This window comes from Catharus ustulatus, chromosome 16 (genome assembly GCF_009819885.2).
Source record: "Catharus ustulatus isolate bCatUst1 chromosome 16, bCatUst1.pri.v2, whole genome shotgun sequence".
NCBI lineage: Eukaryota > Metazoa > Chordata > Aves > Passeriformes > Turdidae > Catharus > Catharus ustulatus.
In genome coordinates this window covers 2,772,476-2,791,981 of record NC_046236.1, presented here as the reverse complement: position 1 = coordinate 2,791,981, position 19,506 = coordinate 2,772,476, and the positions used below count along the sequence as shown (strand labels likewise).

The following is a 19,506-nucleotide window of genomic DNA, read 5'->3' as shown; positions in this document are numbered from 1 at the left end:
AGTGTCCTGGGTGGTGGCCTGTCTAGGCTCTGGTTCATGGTGGGCAGAAGAGTCTGGGCACAGCCAGCTGCCATCCTTCTCCAGACTGGCATCTGGGGCAGCCAGATGGACTGCACAGGACTTGTGGATGGGGCTGAGTGGAGCACCTTCATAGGGATTGGTGGTGGGAACTGGAGCTGGATCTGGTCTGTGGCTGCAGGAGGAGCTCAGGCGGCCAGCTTCACCTCGACTGGGTAGTGGTCACTGACTGCCAGGGCCTGGAGGAGACCAAGAGTTGGGAGATGTTCAGTGAGTCAGTCACACTTCACTGTGCTGCGAGCATGACTGCCCTGCCAGAACCTTCTGCCTGCTGGAGGAGGCACACTGTCCCCAACCCCAAGACATTTGACACACAAGGCTCCAGTTTTGGCACATCTCATGGAGAGGTGTCCAGGCATGGCTTGGGGTGGGCACTGGCAGGGGGCCACCTGCCCTCCAAGTCCCCATGTTTCATCTGGGGCCTCTGTGCCAGTGATGTGGGGTTGAAGGTTGGCTTGGGTTACCCCATACCTTGAGTCCTGCCCATGGAAGACCATAAAGAAATCCTGTGCATCTCTTCCCAGTGGGAACAGACCCCAATTCCCTGTTTCCACCCTTGGATCCCTTGTCACTCTGAGCCCCTCGAAGAGACAAGGGCAGCCCTACAGCCTGGGCCAGCTCAGCTTTGGTGCCTGCTAGAGCCCCGAATGTGCGATCCTGGCTCACCTCCTCCTGATCCAACTGGAAAGCGCGCTGGAAATTGTAGATACCAGCTGAGTTGGACACGATGCTTCTCTTCAGCTTGTTGCCACACACCACGATCCTGTTGGGGAGATGTGGGTGGATGGTGGGTGCCACTCCCTTCTGGCAGTGCAGGGCAGGCAGGGGGTCGTTGGAGTGCCAGGAAGGGGACAGGGGTGGTGGCAATGCTCACCTGTCGTAGGCACAGTCTGACTTGCCCACAGTGGTGTCAGCGCTGTCGGGGATCAGCCACTTGAAGATGTCACTGGTGTGCAGGCGGATGGATGACCAGTCGCTTGGCTGGACGTAGGAGCAGTCAGCATTGAAGTCCCCCAGGAACATCATATTCTGCAGAGGAGATGGGGGGCTCATGATGGAGGCTGCCCTGTCACGGGGCAGGAACAGGGTTCCCACCCCACCACTCCCACACCAGCTGTGCTTGCCTCGAAGCAAGATCCCAGTGTGGGTCAAACAGTCCTTGTGGCTCAATGCCCAACCTCGGTGCCCCCCAGTGCTGGTGACACTCACATCAGTCCCCCACTTGTTGATAATGGCCAGGTAGACATCATAGAGTGCATCAATCTCAGCAACAGCATCGTGCGGGGCCGAGTGCAGGGGCACCAGCACAAACTCCTTCACCTCTGCCAGGGGAAAGGGATGTAAGCTGCACGGCCACCCCATGCCACAGCTCATGGCCACTTGTTCCCCCACTTACTGGTGCTGGGTGCTGAGACCCTCAGGATGAATGGCTCCCGGCTGAAGACATCCTGGGGGTCTTTATATTGGTAAGTGTCCACCACAGACACAACGTCTGTTCTGTGGGAATAAAAGGATGGTGACCTGGGACTTTGCAGAGCCCCTGTATCCCCTCTGGGGTGCTGGTGACCCTGCAGTGCTGTGGCACAGTCAGCAGCACTGCCAGCCCCATTACCTGTAGATAAACAGGTACATCTCTTTGTAGTTCTCCCGTCCCAGGGGACCACTGATCTCATAGTCATACGGGGATGTGGATGCACTGCAGAGACAAAAAGACAGGACAGTGTCATGGCTGGGACCATCCTGGATTGGCTTTGGCATGTCCAGGAGCTGGGCGGCCCCAGGGTTTGCACCAGCTGGTCCTGTTCTACAGTCTCCATGGTTCACTGTGCCCTGGTTGTGGGCTCACATGAGCTAAGGCAGCTCTGAAGCCCCCAGTGCCTCTCCCCCAGGTGGCTCCTTGGGCACAGCATGACATGGGGTGGCTCCTGCCACCCTTTGTCTCCAGGGACATTCCTCACCTTCATTTTCAGCAGAGCTAAATTAGGTCAGTGAGCAGCCTGGGGCTCTGCAGCAGCCAGCGTCACCTTCCCTGCCCTGGCCTCTTTGTGGCCACGCTGGAGGGGACACGGAAGGGGTGAGGACATGGGCTGGGCACTCCTGCTCAGGAGCACTAGCAGCCTTTCGACATGGCAGCAACAGCTTCCGCATGGTCCTGAGCCATGCTGTCCCCCAAAACAGGGTTAGCACCCAGCTGGTGAAGGGGCTGCCACTCAGCCATGGCCAGTTTTAGCCCACCCCAGCAGCCCCTTTTCCTCCTAGGGTGCCAGACCCACCCCCCTCAAAGCATCATCCACTGCTGGGTCCATCCTGGGGTCACCCTGCCACTCACAGGGTCTTGGGGTGCAAGGTTTGCCTGTCCCTTCCTCCTCCTCTCGCTTCTGCCCTGTCCTTTTGGATCTGGGAGCTTGCCAGAGCTGTAGTTCCTTTCCATCCTGCATGCTCTGATGAGCTTACAGCTTTCAGAAGGGATTTGTATCACTTTTATCCTCATTCCCTTCACTGGGTTATTCCCAAGTGTTTTCAGCGCCTCCTCCTTGCCCCAGCATGTTTCTCCTATTCTTTCCAAAAACAAACTCTCTGTTGATGGACAACTATTTTTTTTTTTTTGCCTCTTACTGCTCAGGCAGCTTGACTTTCCTTGCTGGTGCTGCCATCCCAGTCTCTCTTGTACCTGTTGAGCTGCTCCATGAGCTCGGTGACAGCACTGAGGTCAGAGTCGCGCACCTCCTGCACTAGCACCACGTCGTAGCGGCGCAGGACCTGCAAGGGACAGCTCAGGCAGGGCCAGTCTTCCACCCAGCTCCCAGCCAGGCACATGGTTCTGGCTTCAGCCCCATGCCATGTCTCTTGGTGCCAGGATGTCCTCAGGGAGGGCTCAGAGGAACTGTGGGTTGTGCCTGACGCCCCACCAAGCCTTCATCCACCCAGGCCATCCCCAGCACTGCGATGGCATCACATCCCCACAAGTCTCTGGGACAGGAGCCGTGTTGGGGCTGGTCTCAGCACACAGCCCATCCCCATAGTGTACTAGCTGCACTCACATTGATGATGATCTCTGCGACTTCCTTGTTGGACATCTTGGTGTCACCAAAGGCCTGGATGTTGAAGGCACCGATGCGCAGCATGGCAGTGGCTGGGCACAGGAGAGCCACAGCCAGCAGGGACACTTCCAGTGTCACAGTCCCCATTCTTCCAGGATTGATGCTGAGTCAGAGGGATGCAGGGATGGGAGATGAACTCGGAACACTATTTTGGATTTGAGGTAGAGGAAAAAACATGTAGGTCCCTCCAAAGTCCTGGAGTGTGACAGTATGTCATGGTGGACATAGCCCAGAGCAGGCTGCAGAGCTGGCGTGGGCAGTCTGCCAGCTCACCAGCCCCAGAAGAAGATAAATCCTGTCCCACCTCTGTGAGTCTGCCTCTTCCTGCTCCAGGGATCACCCAGCTCCACACCCCCACCAGGATGTCTTCACTGCCCACCAGCCCCCTCCAGCACTGCCAGCATTCCAGACACTCCAGGCTGTTCCACATCCTTAAACTTCACCACAGCCCCCACTGCTGGGATAAGGAGTGGCTCCTCATCCCAACTCGTCCCTGTTCATCCCAGTCTCACCTGGTTGGCAGTCGAAGGCGCTGAGCCCAGATCCGTCCTTACCTTGCTGAACGCGCAGCACCTCTGCTCTGCCCGCAGCAGGATGGGTGGTTTTATTCCCAGTGGAGGTGCCGGCAAAGCAGGATGAGTCGGACACCCCCGTGGGGGTTTTGGCATGACTTTGAGCTCCTTCCCACATTGGGAAACCAAAAACCCCACAGGGTGACAGGGTGGGGCCAGCTCAGCCGTCCTTGTGCTGACGCAGCAAAGGACAACCAGGGAGACTTGGAAATGCTGGGGTATCCCTGTGGGACTGGTTGAGTACGTGGGACTTTGGGGGGACTGCCATCCGGGGTCACATCTGGATCACAGAGTGGGCATGGTGGCCAGGCAGGAGGTGAAGGGTGCTTCCCTTAATTGGGTGATTCAGACGGTGTAATTAGAGGGAAGAGAAGGAAATGGCCGGTGTCTGGGTCAGGCAGGTGAGCACCACCAGCCACGGCAAGAGGGGATGGCTGCAAACCCCTGCAGCTGCCCCACTGTCACCCAGAACAGTCCCACTGGTGACCCACAGTAGCCCTAGGAGGGCTGGCATTCCCCATGCCAGCCCACAGCATCACTATGGCCCATGGCATCACCCCAGGATGACAACGGAGCAGCTGGCTCTGACTGCTGCTCGTGCCAGGACTTGCCGGGCTCTCGTGCACTGCAGGTTTTGTGTCCTCACACCCAGTCTCGGGATGAGTCCTGTGTCCCTCGGTGCTGTGTTGCCACCGAAACCCCCCAGGAAGCACCAAACCCCCCAGGAACTGACTCACGTCCTCCCCGCACCCTCGCTGTCAGTGCCCTGTCAGCAGCCCCACAGCCAGGGAGGCTCTGTCAGGATGTGGCCCTGTGAGCTGGCAGAAGAGCATCCTGCACCCTGGAAAGCCTGGGGGCTCCCAGCCCCTCCCCAGAGTCCCCAGGTGGCTTTTTCCACCATCAGCTGAGAGGAAAGCAGCACCCACTACCCCATAGGTCCAGGTCCCACGGGGCAGGAGGTCCCCCAGCCCTGGGGACCGTCCTGGCTTCTGGCAGGGGGCTGAGGGGCTGGGGCGCCAGGGGCTGCTGGGGAGACTGAATGGACCTCCCTTCCAGAGCTGCAGAGGCAGGAAAAGGCTCATTTTTAATGCAAGCAGAAAGCATAACACTTCCACAAAAGTCACTTGCAGAGACAGTGGACAGCTTGGCTGGCACTGGTGGTGCGTGGGCTCCCACGAGGGATGCAGGTGTGTGCTGAGGTGTCCTGGTGGCCACTGGTGCAGGGACAGGCTCAGTTGGCTTTCAGGGTCACCTCCACAGGGAAATGGTCACTGACAGCCAAAGCCTGCACGTGAGGGAGAGCAGAGTCATCCTGACCAGAGTCAACTCATAAACCCTTGGCTCATCTAGACCCACTGCCACTGTCCTGGCTGCCTGGGACCCCAATACTCCACTCCAACCCCCAAAATTTAGACCATACCCCAAAATGCTCAATTTGGAGGGTTGATTTGGTACAACAGCTGGGATCAGGCTGCCCTTAGGTGCACCCTTGGGGGCAGGGAGCCCTCCTATGCTCCCAGGAGCTGTGCTGGGACAGATCCCAGTGCTGGTGGACTTATGCCCCTCACTCACATCCTTGATCTGGAGGTGGAATTTCTTCTCGAAGTTGTTGACGGTGGCAGATCCAGGTTCGATGTCTTGGCGCAGAGCGGTGCCACAGGCGACGATGCTGCCAAGGCATCAGGGGGGTGTTGGTGCCTGTCAGTGCTCCCCATGGCAGCCCCCCATAGCCCCCCACAGCACCCACCGGTCATAGGCACAGTTGGTGGTGTCGGCCACGGTGGTGTCGGCACTGTCAGGGATGAGCCACTCGCAGGCGCGGAGGGAGCGCAGGCGGATGGACGGCCACTGGGAGCTGGTCACGTAGGAGCAGTCAGCGTTGAAATCACCCAGGAAGATTATGTCCTGCAGGGCAGAGCACTGAGTCCCTGCCCATACACCTTACAGGGTAGCAAGGGCTCCCTAAAATCTTAAGGGGTGGCTACAAACCCCTCTGACGTGACTCAGTGGGCAGGGACAAGCCCCCAGTAATGGCAGGAAGGCCTCTCCTGCCTGGAGACTGCTGGGCTGGCACCTCCTCTGATGGGTACAAGAGGCTTCCTGTGGGACATGTTCCTCCCACCTGCCCACCTGGCCGCCCTGCGGAGGAGCCAAGTTGCCCGATGCTGCTTACATTAGTCCCCCACTTGTTGATGACATCAGTGTAGACATCGTAGAGTGCATCGATCTCCTGTGCTGCATGGCTGGGCTCAGAATGCAGAGGCACCAACACGAACTCCTGTACCTCTGTCAGACAGCTGACCATCAGCCCCTGCCTTGGGTGCAGCCCCTGAGCAGGGAATGGGACCCCCAGGAAACCACCCCAGGCCAAGCCCCAGCTACTGGCCAGGAAAAACAGTTGAAGTAGAAAGGGTGTGTTGAGTTTGGTGCTCTGCCTGTCCCTCAGACTGGAAATTCCAGTGGGGAGCTGCATGCCTTTATGCATTGTTTGGGGTTTGCTGCTTGTTTCCCATTAGCATTTCCAAGCCACTATGGTTTTGGGCAAGAGATGGGATAGTGTGTGCCCTGAGGAAGTTCTCAGAAGGTGGAAGGGATGGCATGGGGTAGGCAGTGGAACAAAATGGGAAATGGGACACGATGGGAGATAGAAGGGATGTGGGATGACAGGTGATAGGAGATGGTACATTGTGGGAGATGGCACCCTGCCAGAGGAAGCATATAGTGGGATATAGCACAAGATGGGAGGTAGCACATAATGGGATGTAGGAGAGGTAAGATGGCACACAACTGGAGAGAACTCGTGGTGGGAGATGACAGGTGATGGGAGGTGTTTGGTAGGAGATGGCATATGGTGGGAAACAGCAGGCATTGCTGGCCATGCTGGGCAGGGACATACGACCCCTGGGCATCCATGGGTGGGACCGTGATGGAGGCTTGGAACCCCCTACACTTGGCAGGCACAGATCTGGGCTCAGCCCTGCATGGAGGGGACCCTGTGCCAGGTCTGGGCATCCCCCAATGTCAGCTCTGCTCACGTGTGGTGGGTGAGGAGAACTTCACAATGAAGGGCTCTCTGCTGAAGGTGTCATTCCCACAGGGTTCACAGCCATCATCATAGTAGTAGCTTCCCAGTACAGAGACCAGGTCTGACCTGAGGGAGGAGAGCAGGGCAGCCCCCAGCACTGCTCCTGCCACAGGCAGGGCCCCCAAAGGTACCCATCCCTTTGGGGGCTACTGAAGGGGGCAGCAGGTGATGCCTGGCAGCATCCCTTACCTGTAGATGAAGAGGTACTGCTCCTTGTAGCTGGTCCGACCCAGGGGGACGCTGACCAAAAAGCTGTATGGATGCTCCCCAGCACTGGGAGCAAGTTGTGGAGAGGGTGAGAGGAGGTTCCTGGTGCTTCCCAGCATCCATCAGGCTCTCTCCAGCTGAGCAAGAGGTGCCCTGATGTGGCTGGAATCCATCCCAGAATCCCCTTTGCTGTCACTCCCACACCAAGCTTTTGGGGTCACCTGTTGAGCTGGTCCATGAGGTCATTCACAGAACTCAGGTCAGCATCCCGGACCTCCTGCACCAGAATGATGTCATACTCCGACAGGATCTGAGGGGACAAGCTCAGAGTTGCTCTCCCCTGGTCAGGAGCTGCTCTGGGAGTACCAGTGGTTGCCTGTTCTGGGCTGCAAAGGCTCAATAGGAGGGCAACAGGAGCCTCAGGGCCGGGGGGGACTCCTGTGTCAGTGTGCTCTGGCTTGGAAGGGCCCTGTCTGTCCACCACCCACCCACCCACCCAGCAGCTGCTCCAAGGGAGGAACCTGGGCAGCATCAAATGTCACCCAGCCTTGATTGGGGACCAGCAAGAGTGGAGATGGCCTGAGCTGGGAGATGGTGATGAGGGAAGAGCAGATGGGTGGGTAGATGAAGGCTTGGAACTATGGATGATGGATGGATGGATGGATGGATGGATGGATGGATGGATGGATGGATGGATGAAGGAAGCAGGTGTCCCACTGCTCAAGCTGGCTGCATCCCAAAGAGCAGAGCACGTCCAGGCCTGCTCCTCTCCCCTCTACTCACAGAGACGATGATATTTGCGATGGTCTGGTTGGACATCTTGGCGTCCCCAAACGCTTTGATGTTGAAGGCGCCGATCTTCAGCGTGGTGGCCACGTACGGCAGGAGAGCTGCGACCAGCAGCAACAACACCAGCCTCGAGGCTGCCATCCTGTGCAGTGGTGCAGGAGGGGCTCAGCCCTCCTGGTTGGGAGAGGGATTTGGGACAGACAACAGGGATGACCAGGGTATTCCCACTGGCCATACTGGTTTCACTGGGAGGCGTCTGTTTTCTGGTGAGCCACCAGGATGCAAGGACTGTGCACCTCTCTTGCATGGGGCCTCATCCTACCTGGCCCTCCTGGAAGGAGGCCAGATCACTCACAAGGCTGGAGTGGAAAATGCACTGGCAAACAAGTAAATGCCAATTCATGGTGACACAGAGCAGTCACTTCCTCATTCCCCATGAGGAAATGCTAAGCCTGGACACTTCTTCTGGCCTGAGATTGGTGGCAGTGGCCAGGGACCCCAAAATCCCTTGGCTTGTGCCTCTCCCACCTTTCCCCGGATCAGTGTCAGAGACTCCAAAGACCCTACAGCAGCCAAGCTGGGACAGAGCAAGGGATGGATCCTGCCTGACACCGTTCCCCACCTTCCTCACTGCCTGGAACATCCTCACCTGGGGTAGCCTGTGCCTCCTCCAGCACCCCCATCCCCCAGCAGTGCCCCTGCCCCATCCTCACCCAGGTTGGCTCCCTCAGGACCCTCTGCAAAGGCAGTGCTGCAGCTCTCGCCCACGGGGGAAGGTGTTTGGGAAGTATTTCCTATGGCACTCAGCTGCCTGGGGTAATGTTTCACCAGCATGTGGGATCTGAGCCCTGAGCCCTGCCCAAGCCTGGGTTCCTGAATGCCTGAGCTCACCTAGAGCCTGATAAACAAGCTGAGAAGACGGGCAAATGCTCCAGCTTTTGGCACACCAAATCTCAGCTCGATGAAGGATTTGCTGGTCCCAGCCTCACTTTTCCTTCTGGGGCAGCTGCTCTAGTTGAATCCTCACTTTTCCCACTTGCACTCTCCCCGCAAACTCTTCCCTCTAACACTACAGTCCCTTCAGTTGTTAACATGGAGATTCGGCAATGCCATGACGTGGTCATGCCAAAAAATGCCCAAAGCCCTATAAATCCTCCCTGTTCCTGGAGAGCGCAGCAGCCTCTGAACCTCCCAGGCAGAGGCACCTACAAGGGGCATATTCATCCCTGAGCTGCACCCAGGCTTGGCCCAGCAGAGCATTGTGGCAAAATTAGATTGAGCTGGAGGAGGTGACATTGTCAAGGGCAGCTTCTGGGAGGTACAGGAAGAGAGGGGAGCAGGACCTACCTTTGATGTCGTCCAAGGACTCTGGAAGGAGAAGGATTTGCACCTGCATTTATGGAGAGGGATACTCTCTCCTTGCCAAGTGGTTGCCCAGCCAAGGATCATGTGAGGCCTCAGGCTCCATATGGCATTTTTCACGGAAGCAAAGGTCTGCTCAGTGAAAAAAGAACCTTTCAACCTCTGCCAATGCCTCCATCACAGGTAAGACTGAGAAGGGATTAAAATGTCATCAAGAGCTCTGCAAGCTTAAATGAATCCCAGTGATCTCTTGAGGGAATCAGCAGCTTCCCAATACGTGGCATGGGCAGCTCTCACTCATCACCAGATACAAATTCTCTTAAAAAGGGTTTATTTCACCAACACGAATCATTCCCATCCAGCAGCCCACACTTCCAACATGCTGTGAGTGTGCTGGGGCCAGCAGGAGCCATCCCAGTGTGGTCTTTAGGTGTGATACCAAAAGTCCCACAAAAATGACAAATCGCTGCCATGGTGCCCATGCCCAGAGCCTCCCCAGGAGGTCACTTGGCTCAGGCCCCTCGCTGGGGCAGTGCTGGGGGGTGGCAGCCCTCCACCCCACCCACTCCCACAGCTCCCACAGCCCTGTCTCAGTGGCCTTGGCTGATGTCCTGGCACTCCCTGCCTCCAAAGGCAGCTGCTGTGTTTCCCAGGAGAGGCCCTGCAGTGTGCAGTGATCCGTGGGGGGCTGGGGGTCCCTGTCAGCCCCTCCCCTGGAGCCAAGAGAAGGGGTGCTCTGCACAGTGGGATCAGGGCTGGGCCTGGACCCCGCAACAGGCTCCCCAGGTTGCACCCGGGGCCAGGTTTCCCCAGCCAAGACCCTCCATGATCAATCCCTCCCCAGGTCAGGAATCCCTCCCCAGGTCAGGAATCCCTCCAGGTGCCAGACCCAGGACCCTCCTGAGCCAAGGCCCCCCAGATCTTAGCCCCCAGGGCTAAGACCCCTCAAGGTAGAGTTCCAGGGCTTAACACCACTTCTGGGCCAAGAGCCCATAAAGATCAGATCCCTTTCATGCCAAGACTCCCCGGGCTGCACCATCCCCAGGGCCGAGACCCCCCAGGGCCAGCTCTATCACAAGTCAAGACGCCCTGAGTCAGCCCGAGCACCCCAGGCCCGATATCCCCTCACATCCAGACCCCTCCAGGCTGAAACCCCTTGACTCAACCCCAGCATCAGCCCCCGGTGCCAAGATCTCTCCAGGGCAAAGACCCCCTCAGGGCCAGGCTCCTCCCAAGGTTGAGCCCCGCTGTTTCGTCCTTCAGGGCAAGCTCCCCCATGTCCAGGTCCCCCGGCCCAAGCCCCCATCCCAAGGCCCCCATGTCCAGGTCCCCCGGCCCAAGCCCCCATCCCAAGGCCCCCATGTCCAGGTCCCCCGGCCCAAGCCCTCATCCCAAGCGCCCCCATATCCAAGTCCCCCGGCCCAAGCCCTCATCTCCATCCCAAGGCCCCTCCCGGCCGAACCCCCTCACCCCCCGCGGGCGGGCCCGCCAGGGGGCGCTGCCGGCGGCGGCAGTGTGTGACCGTTTTTGTCCTGGCCGGGCCGCCGTAGCGCCCGCCCGTCCGCGCCGCCGAGGGGAGGCCGCGCCGAGTGGGGCCGGGACCGGGACCGGACCGGGCCGGGCTGGGCCGGGGCCATGAGCGACATCCGGCACTCGCTGCTGCGGCGGGATGCGCTGAGCGCCGCCAAGGAGGTGCTGTACCACCTGGACATCTACTTCAGCAGCCAGCTGCAGAACTCGCCGCTGCCGCTCGTGGACAAGGGCCCCACCGATCTACTCGAGGAGTTCCTCTTCCAGGTCCCCAAGGAGCGCGGCGCGCCGCCCAAGGTGGGACAGGGACACCCCGGGAGGTGGGGGGGACACAGCCCCGAGAGCTCAGGACAGGATCCCTGCTGGAGCCTGAGGCCTCAGAACAGGACAGGCTCCCTCCGGCGCGGGCTGCTGCTGGAGGCTGAGGGCTGAGATGGGCAAGATTGGGTCTGTGAGGCTCTGCTGCTGGAGGCTGAGGGCTGAGATGGGCAAGATTGGGTCTGTGAGGCTCTACTGCTGGAGACTGAGGGCTGAGATGGGCAAGATTGTGTCTGTGAGGCTCTGCTGCTGGAGGCTGAGGGCTGAGATGGGCAAGATTGGGTCTGTGAGGCTCTGCTGCTGGAGGCTGAGGGCTGAGATGGGCAAGATTGGGTCTGTGAGGCTCTGCTGCTGGAGACTGAAGCCCCAAGACGACAGCACGGGGTCTCTGGGGTGCTCGTGGCAGTGTCTTTTGCCAGGGAGGGGACTGGTGGCAGGATGGATGGGCCAGAATTCCGGGCCCAGAGGAGGTATGGTAAGACCTCGAGGCTCTGGGGACTGCCCACAGCCCCCGAGCGCTACAGCTGGGCCCTGCCAGGGCTTTTGTGTGGACCTGGGGGGCTCAGAGACGAGCAGAAACCACAACTGTTGGTGATTATTGGGGTGCATGGCCCTGCTGCCCTCAGTGCTGCTGAGTCCAGCTCTGCCCCCCAGCTGCCCAGCAGTGTCCTCAGTGCTGTTATTTGCAGAGGGAGGAAATATTTTCCACCCCAGCAATGTCAGTCTCATTCCTCAGTTGGTGGGCAGCACTTGCAGGTGCAGTAAGCACCAGCTTTGGATATCCAGGTGTTCAAATGGGACCTGGAGCTTTTCAGTGTCACTAGATGAATGCAGTGGTGGTTCAAGAAGCTTGAATGTGTGTTTTGCATAAAGATTGAGTCCCTCAGCCCAAAGGGAAGCTCTCAGCCTTTACTGTTCCTCATCTTTTCACTTGGTTTCTGGTCCTTCAAGAGGCTCAGTGTACTTTACAGCTTTGCTTTTGTTTTCTTTCAGAGACTGACCCCACTTCAGGAACTTCAGCTCCTTGAGATCATGTGCAATTATTTCCAAGAGCAGACCAAGGATTCAGTCCGGCAGGTCATCTTTTCATCTCTCTTCAGCCCCCAAGGGAACAAAGCAGATGACAGCAGGATGGCTTTGCTAGGGAAGCTGGTTTCCATGGCAGTGGCTGTCTGCAGGGTTCCTGTGCTGGAGTGTGCTGCCTTCTGGCTGCAGGTACTGCTCCTGTGCAGGCAGGGATGCCTTGGGGAAGGGGTAAGGGCATGCTCCAGAGTGGGCACAGTGAACTGGGGCACAGCAGGTCACAGTCAGCTGCTCCTCCCAGGCAGTTGCAGCTGCCCCATGTCTGTGTTCATGTCCGTTCCTGTGCTTTGGCACCAGGGAGAGCTTTGCCAATCCGTTCATGTACTGCAGTGGGAAAAAAAATTGTTCGGGTGTTTGTTCTTTTTTACTGTCAGTGAAAGTTTTAATAATCCCCCCAAAACCTTGCATAAAGGCTCAGTGGAGGGTTTGACCAACAAAGGGAACAAGCCTTGGCAGTTATGGTCACTTGCCTGAAGAAGCTGAGTTTGGGAAATAAACCCTTCCTGATGTACTAGTTTGTGTGTGGAAGAGGCAAGCCTCTGTCTTGAAATTTGGGCACAAAATGCCTGTGTCTATCTTCTGTGAATGCAGTAGGTTGGGGATCTCTCTTCTTTTCCACTGAGATTCCCCACTGTGGGCTTTGGGAAGTGCACCTTTGTTCCTGCTGCCCTTGTGGGATGTGCAGAAGTCCCAGTTGACACAGGGGCAAGAGCAGGAAAGGTGTGCTGGGAGGGAAGGTGGGAGGAGGCAGACCAACACTGTTTCCTTGGGGTCCCTTTTCTCCCACATGCTGAGCCTTTGGATGGGCAGGATGGGATATGTATAACCTGGATAGCAGGAGAAGGTGTATTTTTATTTCAGATGGTAGCTTTTAAGTGATGTGAGTATTCCACAGAATATTTTCCATATCAAAAATATCAGGCATGGCAACTGAAGTTGTTGCTTTGGGACTGAACCAGTTGAACTACAGACCTGTGTTAGAATCATGGAATCACAGAATGGTTTGTGATGGAAGGGACCTTAAAGCTCATCCCATTCCACTCCCTGCCATGGGCAGGGACACCATCAACTGTCCCAGGTTGCTCCAAGCCCTGTCCAGTGTGGCCTTGAACACTTCCAGGCCAGGCTGGAGAAGCCACAGCTTCTCTGGGCAACTTATGTCAGGGCCTCACTGCCCTCACAGGGAAGAAATGTTTCTGAAGTAATAAAAAAAAATCTCTAATTCAAAATATTTATCTAAAAGATTTCCATTTTAAGTTACAGATACCATAAACTCAAAATATCACCATCTCTTTTAATACTGCAATACAGTGATTTTATTTCTGTGAGAGTGGGCGTTTGATGTGCTGAGAGCAGCCACAGTGCCATGTGAGGAAGGGGGGGATGCAGCCACTGAGGCAGCCTGGGACAGGGTCTAATCTGGTGTCTGTCCCATGTGCTGTCCCTGCAGCGTACCCCAGCTGTGTTCTGTGTGAGGCTGGCCCGCGCCCTGGTCGATGACTACTGCAACCTGGTGCCAGGCTCCATCCAGACCCTGAAGCAGATCTTCACTGCCAGCCCTCGCTTCTGCTGCCAGTTCATTACATCAGTCACAGCTCTCTATGACCTCTCTTCAGGTAAGTGTTTCTCAGCTGTGTCTTTTCGAGTAAGAGGTTCAGTGTAATGCACCCTGAATTAACTGTTGCAAGAGATTTAACTGCTCCAATCCTAAAGAGGTTTTACCATGTAATTATTGCCAGAAGCAGCTCAGGGGTGTGGCTGTTGCCTCATCTGGCACGGGTGAGAATAAAAATAATCACTCTGTGGCTGATTTAGAATTCCAGCGTGGTTTGGATTGGAACAGACCTGAAAGCTCATCTTGTTCCACCCCCTGCTATGGGCAGGGCCACCTTCCACTGTCCCAGGTTGCTCCAAGCCCTGTCCAACCTGGCGTTGGACACTGCCAGGGATTTGGAGTCCACAGCCTCTCTGGGAAACAAGGGAGAGTCTTTGCTGGAGGAGCCAGGAATCTGACACAACGGGCGTTGTCCTCCACAGAGGGCAAAGGACATGGGACCTTGTTGACTGAGCAGCTCTGGGAGTGAAAGTTGATCTGTCTGGGCTCAGTTAACCCTGAGAGAGACTCAGGGGTGCCTGTCAGTCTGTTCTCTTCCAGAAAGGGAAGAAATGAGTTCTGAATGTTGGCAAGCTGGAGCAGGATTGCTGTGGAGCAGTGATGAGAAACACAACAACATAACTCCAGTGCACTGTTTAACTGTGTGTGTGACCTGCCAGTGATACAACCTGTCTCAGGTTGTTGCTCAGACGCTTGTAGGTTTCTAAAATAAGACTGATTTAGCTCTACTCAGCCACAGAAAGCTCATGGTAGACCAGAGAACAGCCATACACTAAATACCAACACCACCCGTAATCCAGAAAAGCAAATGCTATTATTGATAAAGGAAATGCCTTGCACACTGTTCTCCTCATAAACAGTTTGTCATTACTGAAAGAGAGGTTCAGGCTTAGCCTTCACATTGTTTTTATAAAGTATTTGGTAGAGCTCAGAGCATATTTTATATCCCATCATCATTTCAGAAAACACGTCAGAAAGGAAATAACTTGAGTCATAGGAAGTAATTTTTAAATTCCTTTGTTTATTTGAGATGATTTTGGTAACATAAGAAAAGGGAGCTTGCTCTTCTAATCCAGCATTCCCCCTGGGACAGGATGATGTGTCAGTGTTTCTCTTGTCTGTAGTCAAGTTCATGACCATCTTTCACTTCTCACCTGAAGCTTTACATAATCTTAGAATTCTTTACATGTCACATGATTGTGTTGTTGCATTGTGTTTTTCCACAAGACATGTTTGTGTAGGTAAGTAAGTATTAAAATAAATGAGTTAAGTTATTGGCACTTCCTTCTCTTCACCCAACAAGCTTTTCCTATTTCCCTTGCCCATTGTCCTTGCTGTGGCAAGAGATAAATGGAGACTGAAATTAGGAGAAAAATGAGCAGATAATGGGTGGCAGAGAAGAACATGACAAAAGAAGCTTTGCTGGGAAAGGGGATAAATATCAGTGTTTGGTGGTGTCTTCAGAAAGGTGGGGAAGCTGAAGTTGACAGGAACATGGCTGTGTCTTCCCTGGAACAGACTACCTTTGGTGTCTTGGGAAAAACAGCAGAATTGGGCAGGTTCTGAGATTGTAATTGGGACTGTGTAGGATGGGGGTGTGTGAGAGACTAATTAGGGTCTAAATTAAAGTCCTGTGCTTCAGTGCAAGGCTCAGCTTACCCAGCAATAACTTTCCTCTCTCCAGATGACCTCATCCCTCCCTCGGATCTGCTGGAGCTCATTGTCTCCTGGATCTTTGAAGACCCTCGCTTGATCCTCATCACCTTCCTGAACACTCCCATTGCAGCCAACCTGCCCATAGGGTTCTTGGAGCTCACCCCGCTGACCGGACTGATCCGCTGGTGCGTCAAGGCTCCCTTGGCCTACAAAAGGAAGAAGAAAGCCTCTCTCTCCAATGGACACCCTCCCAACAAAATTGCCAAGGACTCGACTTCAGGAGAAGACAGGGATTGCCACCAGCTGTATTCCAAGCTGCATCTGAGTGTCCTGCAGGTTCTTATGATGCTCCAGGGGCATTTAACAGAGAAAAACCTTTATGGGCGCCTGGGGCTTGTACCCTTTGACCACGTGGTTCCTCTGGTGGAGGACATTAACAGATTGTCTGATGAACTCAATCCTCTCAATGCATCCAAAGAGATTGAACTTGCTCTGGACAGGTTGGCTCAGGCTTTGCAAGTGGCCATGGCATCAGGAGCTCTCCTGTGCACCAGAGGTGAGTTGTCTGTGGGGCTTGCAGACATCTGGCATGGGATTCTTCTCCTCCAGGGTTGTAAGAAGTTTTAAGAGACAGCTTTGGGGTGAGGGGAGTAAAGATCAAGGTGTTCACAGCATAATTAGTAGCTTGCCCCTCTTAGAAAGTGATAGTGCACAAAATACTTCAGGAAAAATAGCTGGATGGAGAGTAAGAAAGGAGAGATCACTGCTGTGGGTGAGTCAGGCATTGCTTTGCAGAGCTGGGGACTGATCCACAGCCCTGCACTGTGCACCAGGGGGTTGTATCTCAGTGTCTTGGCATGGGGACTTTGTTCCCCTCAGAATTGTCTATAGCTATTTAAAAAGCACTGCTGGATTTTGCTTCAGTTTAATTTCTCTGAGTTTGCCTGCTGGAGGAGAGGCCATGAAGCACATAGACCCCTGGGTGGGTGTGCTAGACAAAGAATTTGAAAAGCAAATAATACCTCTTCAACTGAAACTTCTGTGACTACAGCTCACCTATAATGAGACCCCATTACAGTATGTCCAAATTCAGTTAAACTCTGTAAAAAAAGAGCTGCTAACATGGCTTTTGTCTGGCTTTCCTGTCTCCAAAGTCAGTTCTTTCCAAAAGACATGCAGAGAGATAAAAGGGAAGTGGCCCAACACAGAGCAGGGTCAGCCACACAGACTCTTTTCTTGTTATATTCTCTTGAAAATGGGCAATTGTAGGTTATACCAGAAGGCTTGAAGCTCTTCAACAGCTGGGACATTTAGTGCAGATCACAACTGCAGAGTGGCCTCTGCCTGAGCAGGGATCTATCCTGGCTGAACCAGTGCTGCTGGTCCAATTTCAGTGTTCTTCCTAATCTTTTACAAAGTAACTCTGAGTGTTATAAGAACAGGCAGACATTGGAAGTTTTTGATTTAAGGTCTGATTTCAGCTGTGTTTGTTCTTGGGTGGAACATTCTGAGCACTTGCTCTTTCTGTGGAAAGTAGTTCAGGGTAAGGGGCTGCTGAAATACCAGATATTTCAGTGTTTTGGGGTTGTGTTTGAATTTGTTCTGAAGTTATTCCTGAAAACACTTTATCAACGGGATATATTGTCAAATTCCTTAGTTCTAGCTATTCTGCTTTAGCAGAAGTTTGAAGATGGTGAAAAAGTGCAATTTCTGGTTCCAGAAAAAAAACCAAACCAAACCCAACCCATTTTTTACAGTGGCAGTGGTTAAAAAACCCCAAACCAATACAAAACAGTTACTGGGTAGAGTCACACCTTTTACTTCACAAATCTCAACTGCTTCCTGTTGGTGTATTGGTATTGTAAAATCCATCCTAAGATTTGTCTGTTTTAAATGTCTAACATACAATAAAGGGGCTGGTGGGGAAAAGTTGGTGAAATGGAGAAATGTTTTCTCCTCTATGTAGGTTTTGGCCTGAGAGAGGGATTCTGGATCTCTTGCTGGCTGATGATGATGACAGACTACTGATCATTCAGTTAGCAGTAATTGTTCAGTACAATTAATGATTATTCAGTAATCTGACCTTAGAAAGGAAGAGGAGAGGAAAACCACTCCAATTTCTGCTTTGCCCTTATTGTAAATCTTGTGTCCTCTTTCAGATGACTTGAGGACTGTGTGCTCCAGGCTACCACATAACAAGTAAGAGATTTTTTGTATCTGTGTTGGCTTTGATGCAGGTTGCAAGACATTTGAGGGCTGCTGAGACAAAACCTCCTCTAAATATTTGTCTTTGTGGAATTTGGCCGTTATTCACTTGCACTTTAGCACAAGGAGGAAGGTGACACAGTGATGGCTTCTTCTTCCTTGGATTCCTGACAGAAAGGGGCTTCAGTGCTCCCACCTGTAGGTGATCTTGCCCAGCCTATGTTAGAACAAAGGCACAGGAAAGGGAAATGAAGTTCCACCAAGGAACCCACCCCTAAGTTGTTCCATCTCTAATTCCCCATTGATTTTACCTGAGCTCAATTGCTTCTTGCCTTTTTGCAAAAAGAGCAGAGCTTAAAAAAAGGTGGGGGCGGGGGGGAGAAAGGGGAAAAAAGTCTTCTGGAAGCTGCAAAGAACATAATTGTGTCACTGTTCTCTTGGCTCTCAGCAGCGCTGTGAGTTGGATGTGAACTGTCCTTAGAGCCACGACAAAAGCTCCTCTAATAATCTCCCTCCTGTCTGAATTTCTTTTCACAGCCTGCTCCAGCTGGTGATTTCAGGCCCGGTACAGCAGCCGACTCACGGGGCTCTGCCCCCAGGATTCTACCCCCACATCCACACGCCGCCCCTGGGCTACCCCGCGCACCCGGCGCTGCCCGCGCACCCTGCGCTGCCGGCCCACCCCGTGCAGACCTTCATCCCAGGAATGACATTCCCATACCGGCCTATCCGCTAGCCTGCAGTGTCCCAGCTTCCCTGAATCCGAGGAAGCCTCACAGACAAAATCCAAACGTCTGGGAACCACATTTTCCTCTTTGGAGCAAAGCTGAGCTCCGCCCGCAGTGGGGTCGGTGCTCGGGCAGCGCAGGGGGGCTGCGGTGGGTTTGGATGTGGGATGCAGATGCTAAGGCACATCACAGGGTTAAAAGGAAGGGATGGGAACAGGCAACATCAATTCCAAACCTCAGCAGTGTATGGAAATATTTTTGCTCCAAGGGTATGATATTCCTCAATTGTGTTTTGCAGCAGCCCCATGCTGTTTACAGCAGGTGAGCCTGGCTGCTCTGGCTGTGGGAGGGCCAGCAGGGAAGGCCTTGTGTGATTTTTTCCAAGCTATTCCACTCCAGCCTGCTTCTTTCTTTGTAAATGTTTGTATCTATAGCTACAGAGTATGTGTACACTGTATATTTTTGGAAGGCAAACGTTTGTTTCCGAAGCACAAGGTAAAGCAGCACTTCCTATTAAAGGAAACAATTTAAGAAGCATAAAACAAAACCTCAGCTTTCTTTTTCAAACAAAAATTAGAAGAATTAGAACAATTTCAAACAATTATATTCTTTTCTTTCAGTGATTAGAAGGTCCAACTTGTCAGGCCTGTGCTGGGGTGGGGACAAAACCCATCTGTGGCTGCAGTGACCCATCGACCTTCCTGCTGGGGAAATGCCCTGTACACATCTCAGTCAGTGCTTCTTGACAATCTGCAGTGAGATCTGGGGTGTTGTGTTGATGCTGGCTGGAAAACTGGCCAAAAGCTGGCAGTGCCATACTGGGCAGCTCTGAGTGCAGCATGGGAATGCATGGAATTGTCCTGGGAAGGATAGCAGAGCTTGCACAGGTGGTGTCCAGCCCCTTCATTGTCTTGCTGTGCTTCTCTGAGCCCCCCTCTGCAGGATGAAAAAGCAGGAAAAAAAGAGTTCTTCCTACACATCAGAGGTGGTGACAAAATCCTCTGCTGCTGCTGTCCTCATGTGAGATGTGGCACCTGTGGTTCTACACTGGCTGAAAAAAGAAAAAAACCAAAAAAAAAACCCAAAAAAAAAAGGGAGTGGGGGAAATTAGCTAGAAGGTGGAAAAATCTGATTTGAATGGCAGGGAGGCTGTGGAAATGGAAGATTAATAATAATC

The 19,506-nt window shown here is 54.0% G+C and overlaps 2 protein-coding genes across 2 annotated transcripts; one reads left to right on the top strand and one right to left on the bottom strand.

Moving 5' to 3' along the window:
* Positions 1–206: 206 nt before the first annotated feature.
* Positions 207–7,973, bottom strand: DNASE1 (deoxyribonuclease 1). The gene is made up of 17 exons (XM_033074322.1): positions 7,827–7,973; positions 7,265–7,353; positions 7,026–7,109; positions 6,787–6,902; positions 5,874–6,037; positions 5,499–5,656; positions 5,324–5,420; positions 4,992–5,036; positions 4,489–4,517; positions 3,120–3,282; positions 2,750–2,838; positions 1,691–1,774; positions 1,475–1,575; positions 1,288–1,400; positions 953–1,107; positions 745–841; positions 207–257 (listed from the first exon to the last, which is right to left on the bottom strand). The coding sequence occupies exons 1-17, from the start codon at positions 7,971–7,973 to the stop codon at positions 207–209; spliced, it is 1,782 nt and encodes a 593-aa protein (XP_032930213.1).
* Positions 7,974–10,767: 2,794 nt separating this feature from the next.
* Positions 10,768–18,884, top strand: C16H7orf26 (chromosome 16 C7orf26 homolog). The gene is made up of 6 exons (XM_033073921.2): positions 10,768–11,021; positions 12,036–12,257; positions 13,576–13,741; positions 15,425–15,952; positions 17,556–17,595; positions 18,139–18,884. Exons 1-6 carry the CDS (start codon positions 10,830–10,832, stop codon positions 18,335–18,337), a joined length of 1,347 nt encoding a protein of 448 aa, XP_032929812.1. The 5' UTR covers positions 10,768–10,829; the 3' UTR covers positions 18,338–18,884.
* Positions 18,885–19,506: the final 622 nt, after the last annotated feature.

Coding starts and splice junctions, on each gene's coding strand:
- DNASE1 (XM_033074322.1), bottom strand. CDS start 7,973: ATGGCAGCCTCGAGGCTGGTGTTGTTGCTGCTGGTCGCAGCTCTCCTG. Junction 6,038..6,786: donor GTTCTCCTCACCCACCACAC/GTGAGCAGAGCT, acceptor GCTGTCTGACAG/AGGTACAGGAGTTCGTGTTG. Junction 5,037..5,323: donor TCCACCTCCAGATCAAGGAT/GTGAGTGAGGGG, acceptor CCTCACGTGCAG/GCTTTGGCTGTCAGTGACCA.
- C16H7orf26 (XM_033073921.2), top strand. CDS start 10,830: ATGAGCGACATCCGGCACTCGCTGCTGCGGCGGGATGCGCTGAGCGCC. Junction 11,022..12,035: donor AGCGCGGCGCGCCGCCCAAG/GTGGGACAGGGA, acceptor GTTTTCTTTCAG/AGACTGACCCCACTTCAGGA. Junction 13,742..15,424: donor TCTCTATGACCTCTCTTCAG/GTAAGTGTTTCT, acceptor TCCTCTCTCCAG/ATGACCTCATCCCTCCCTCG.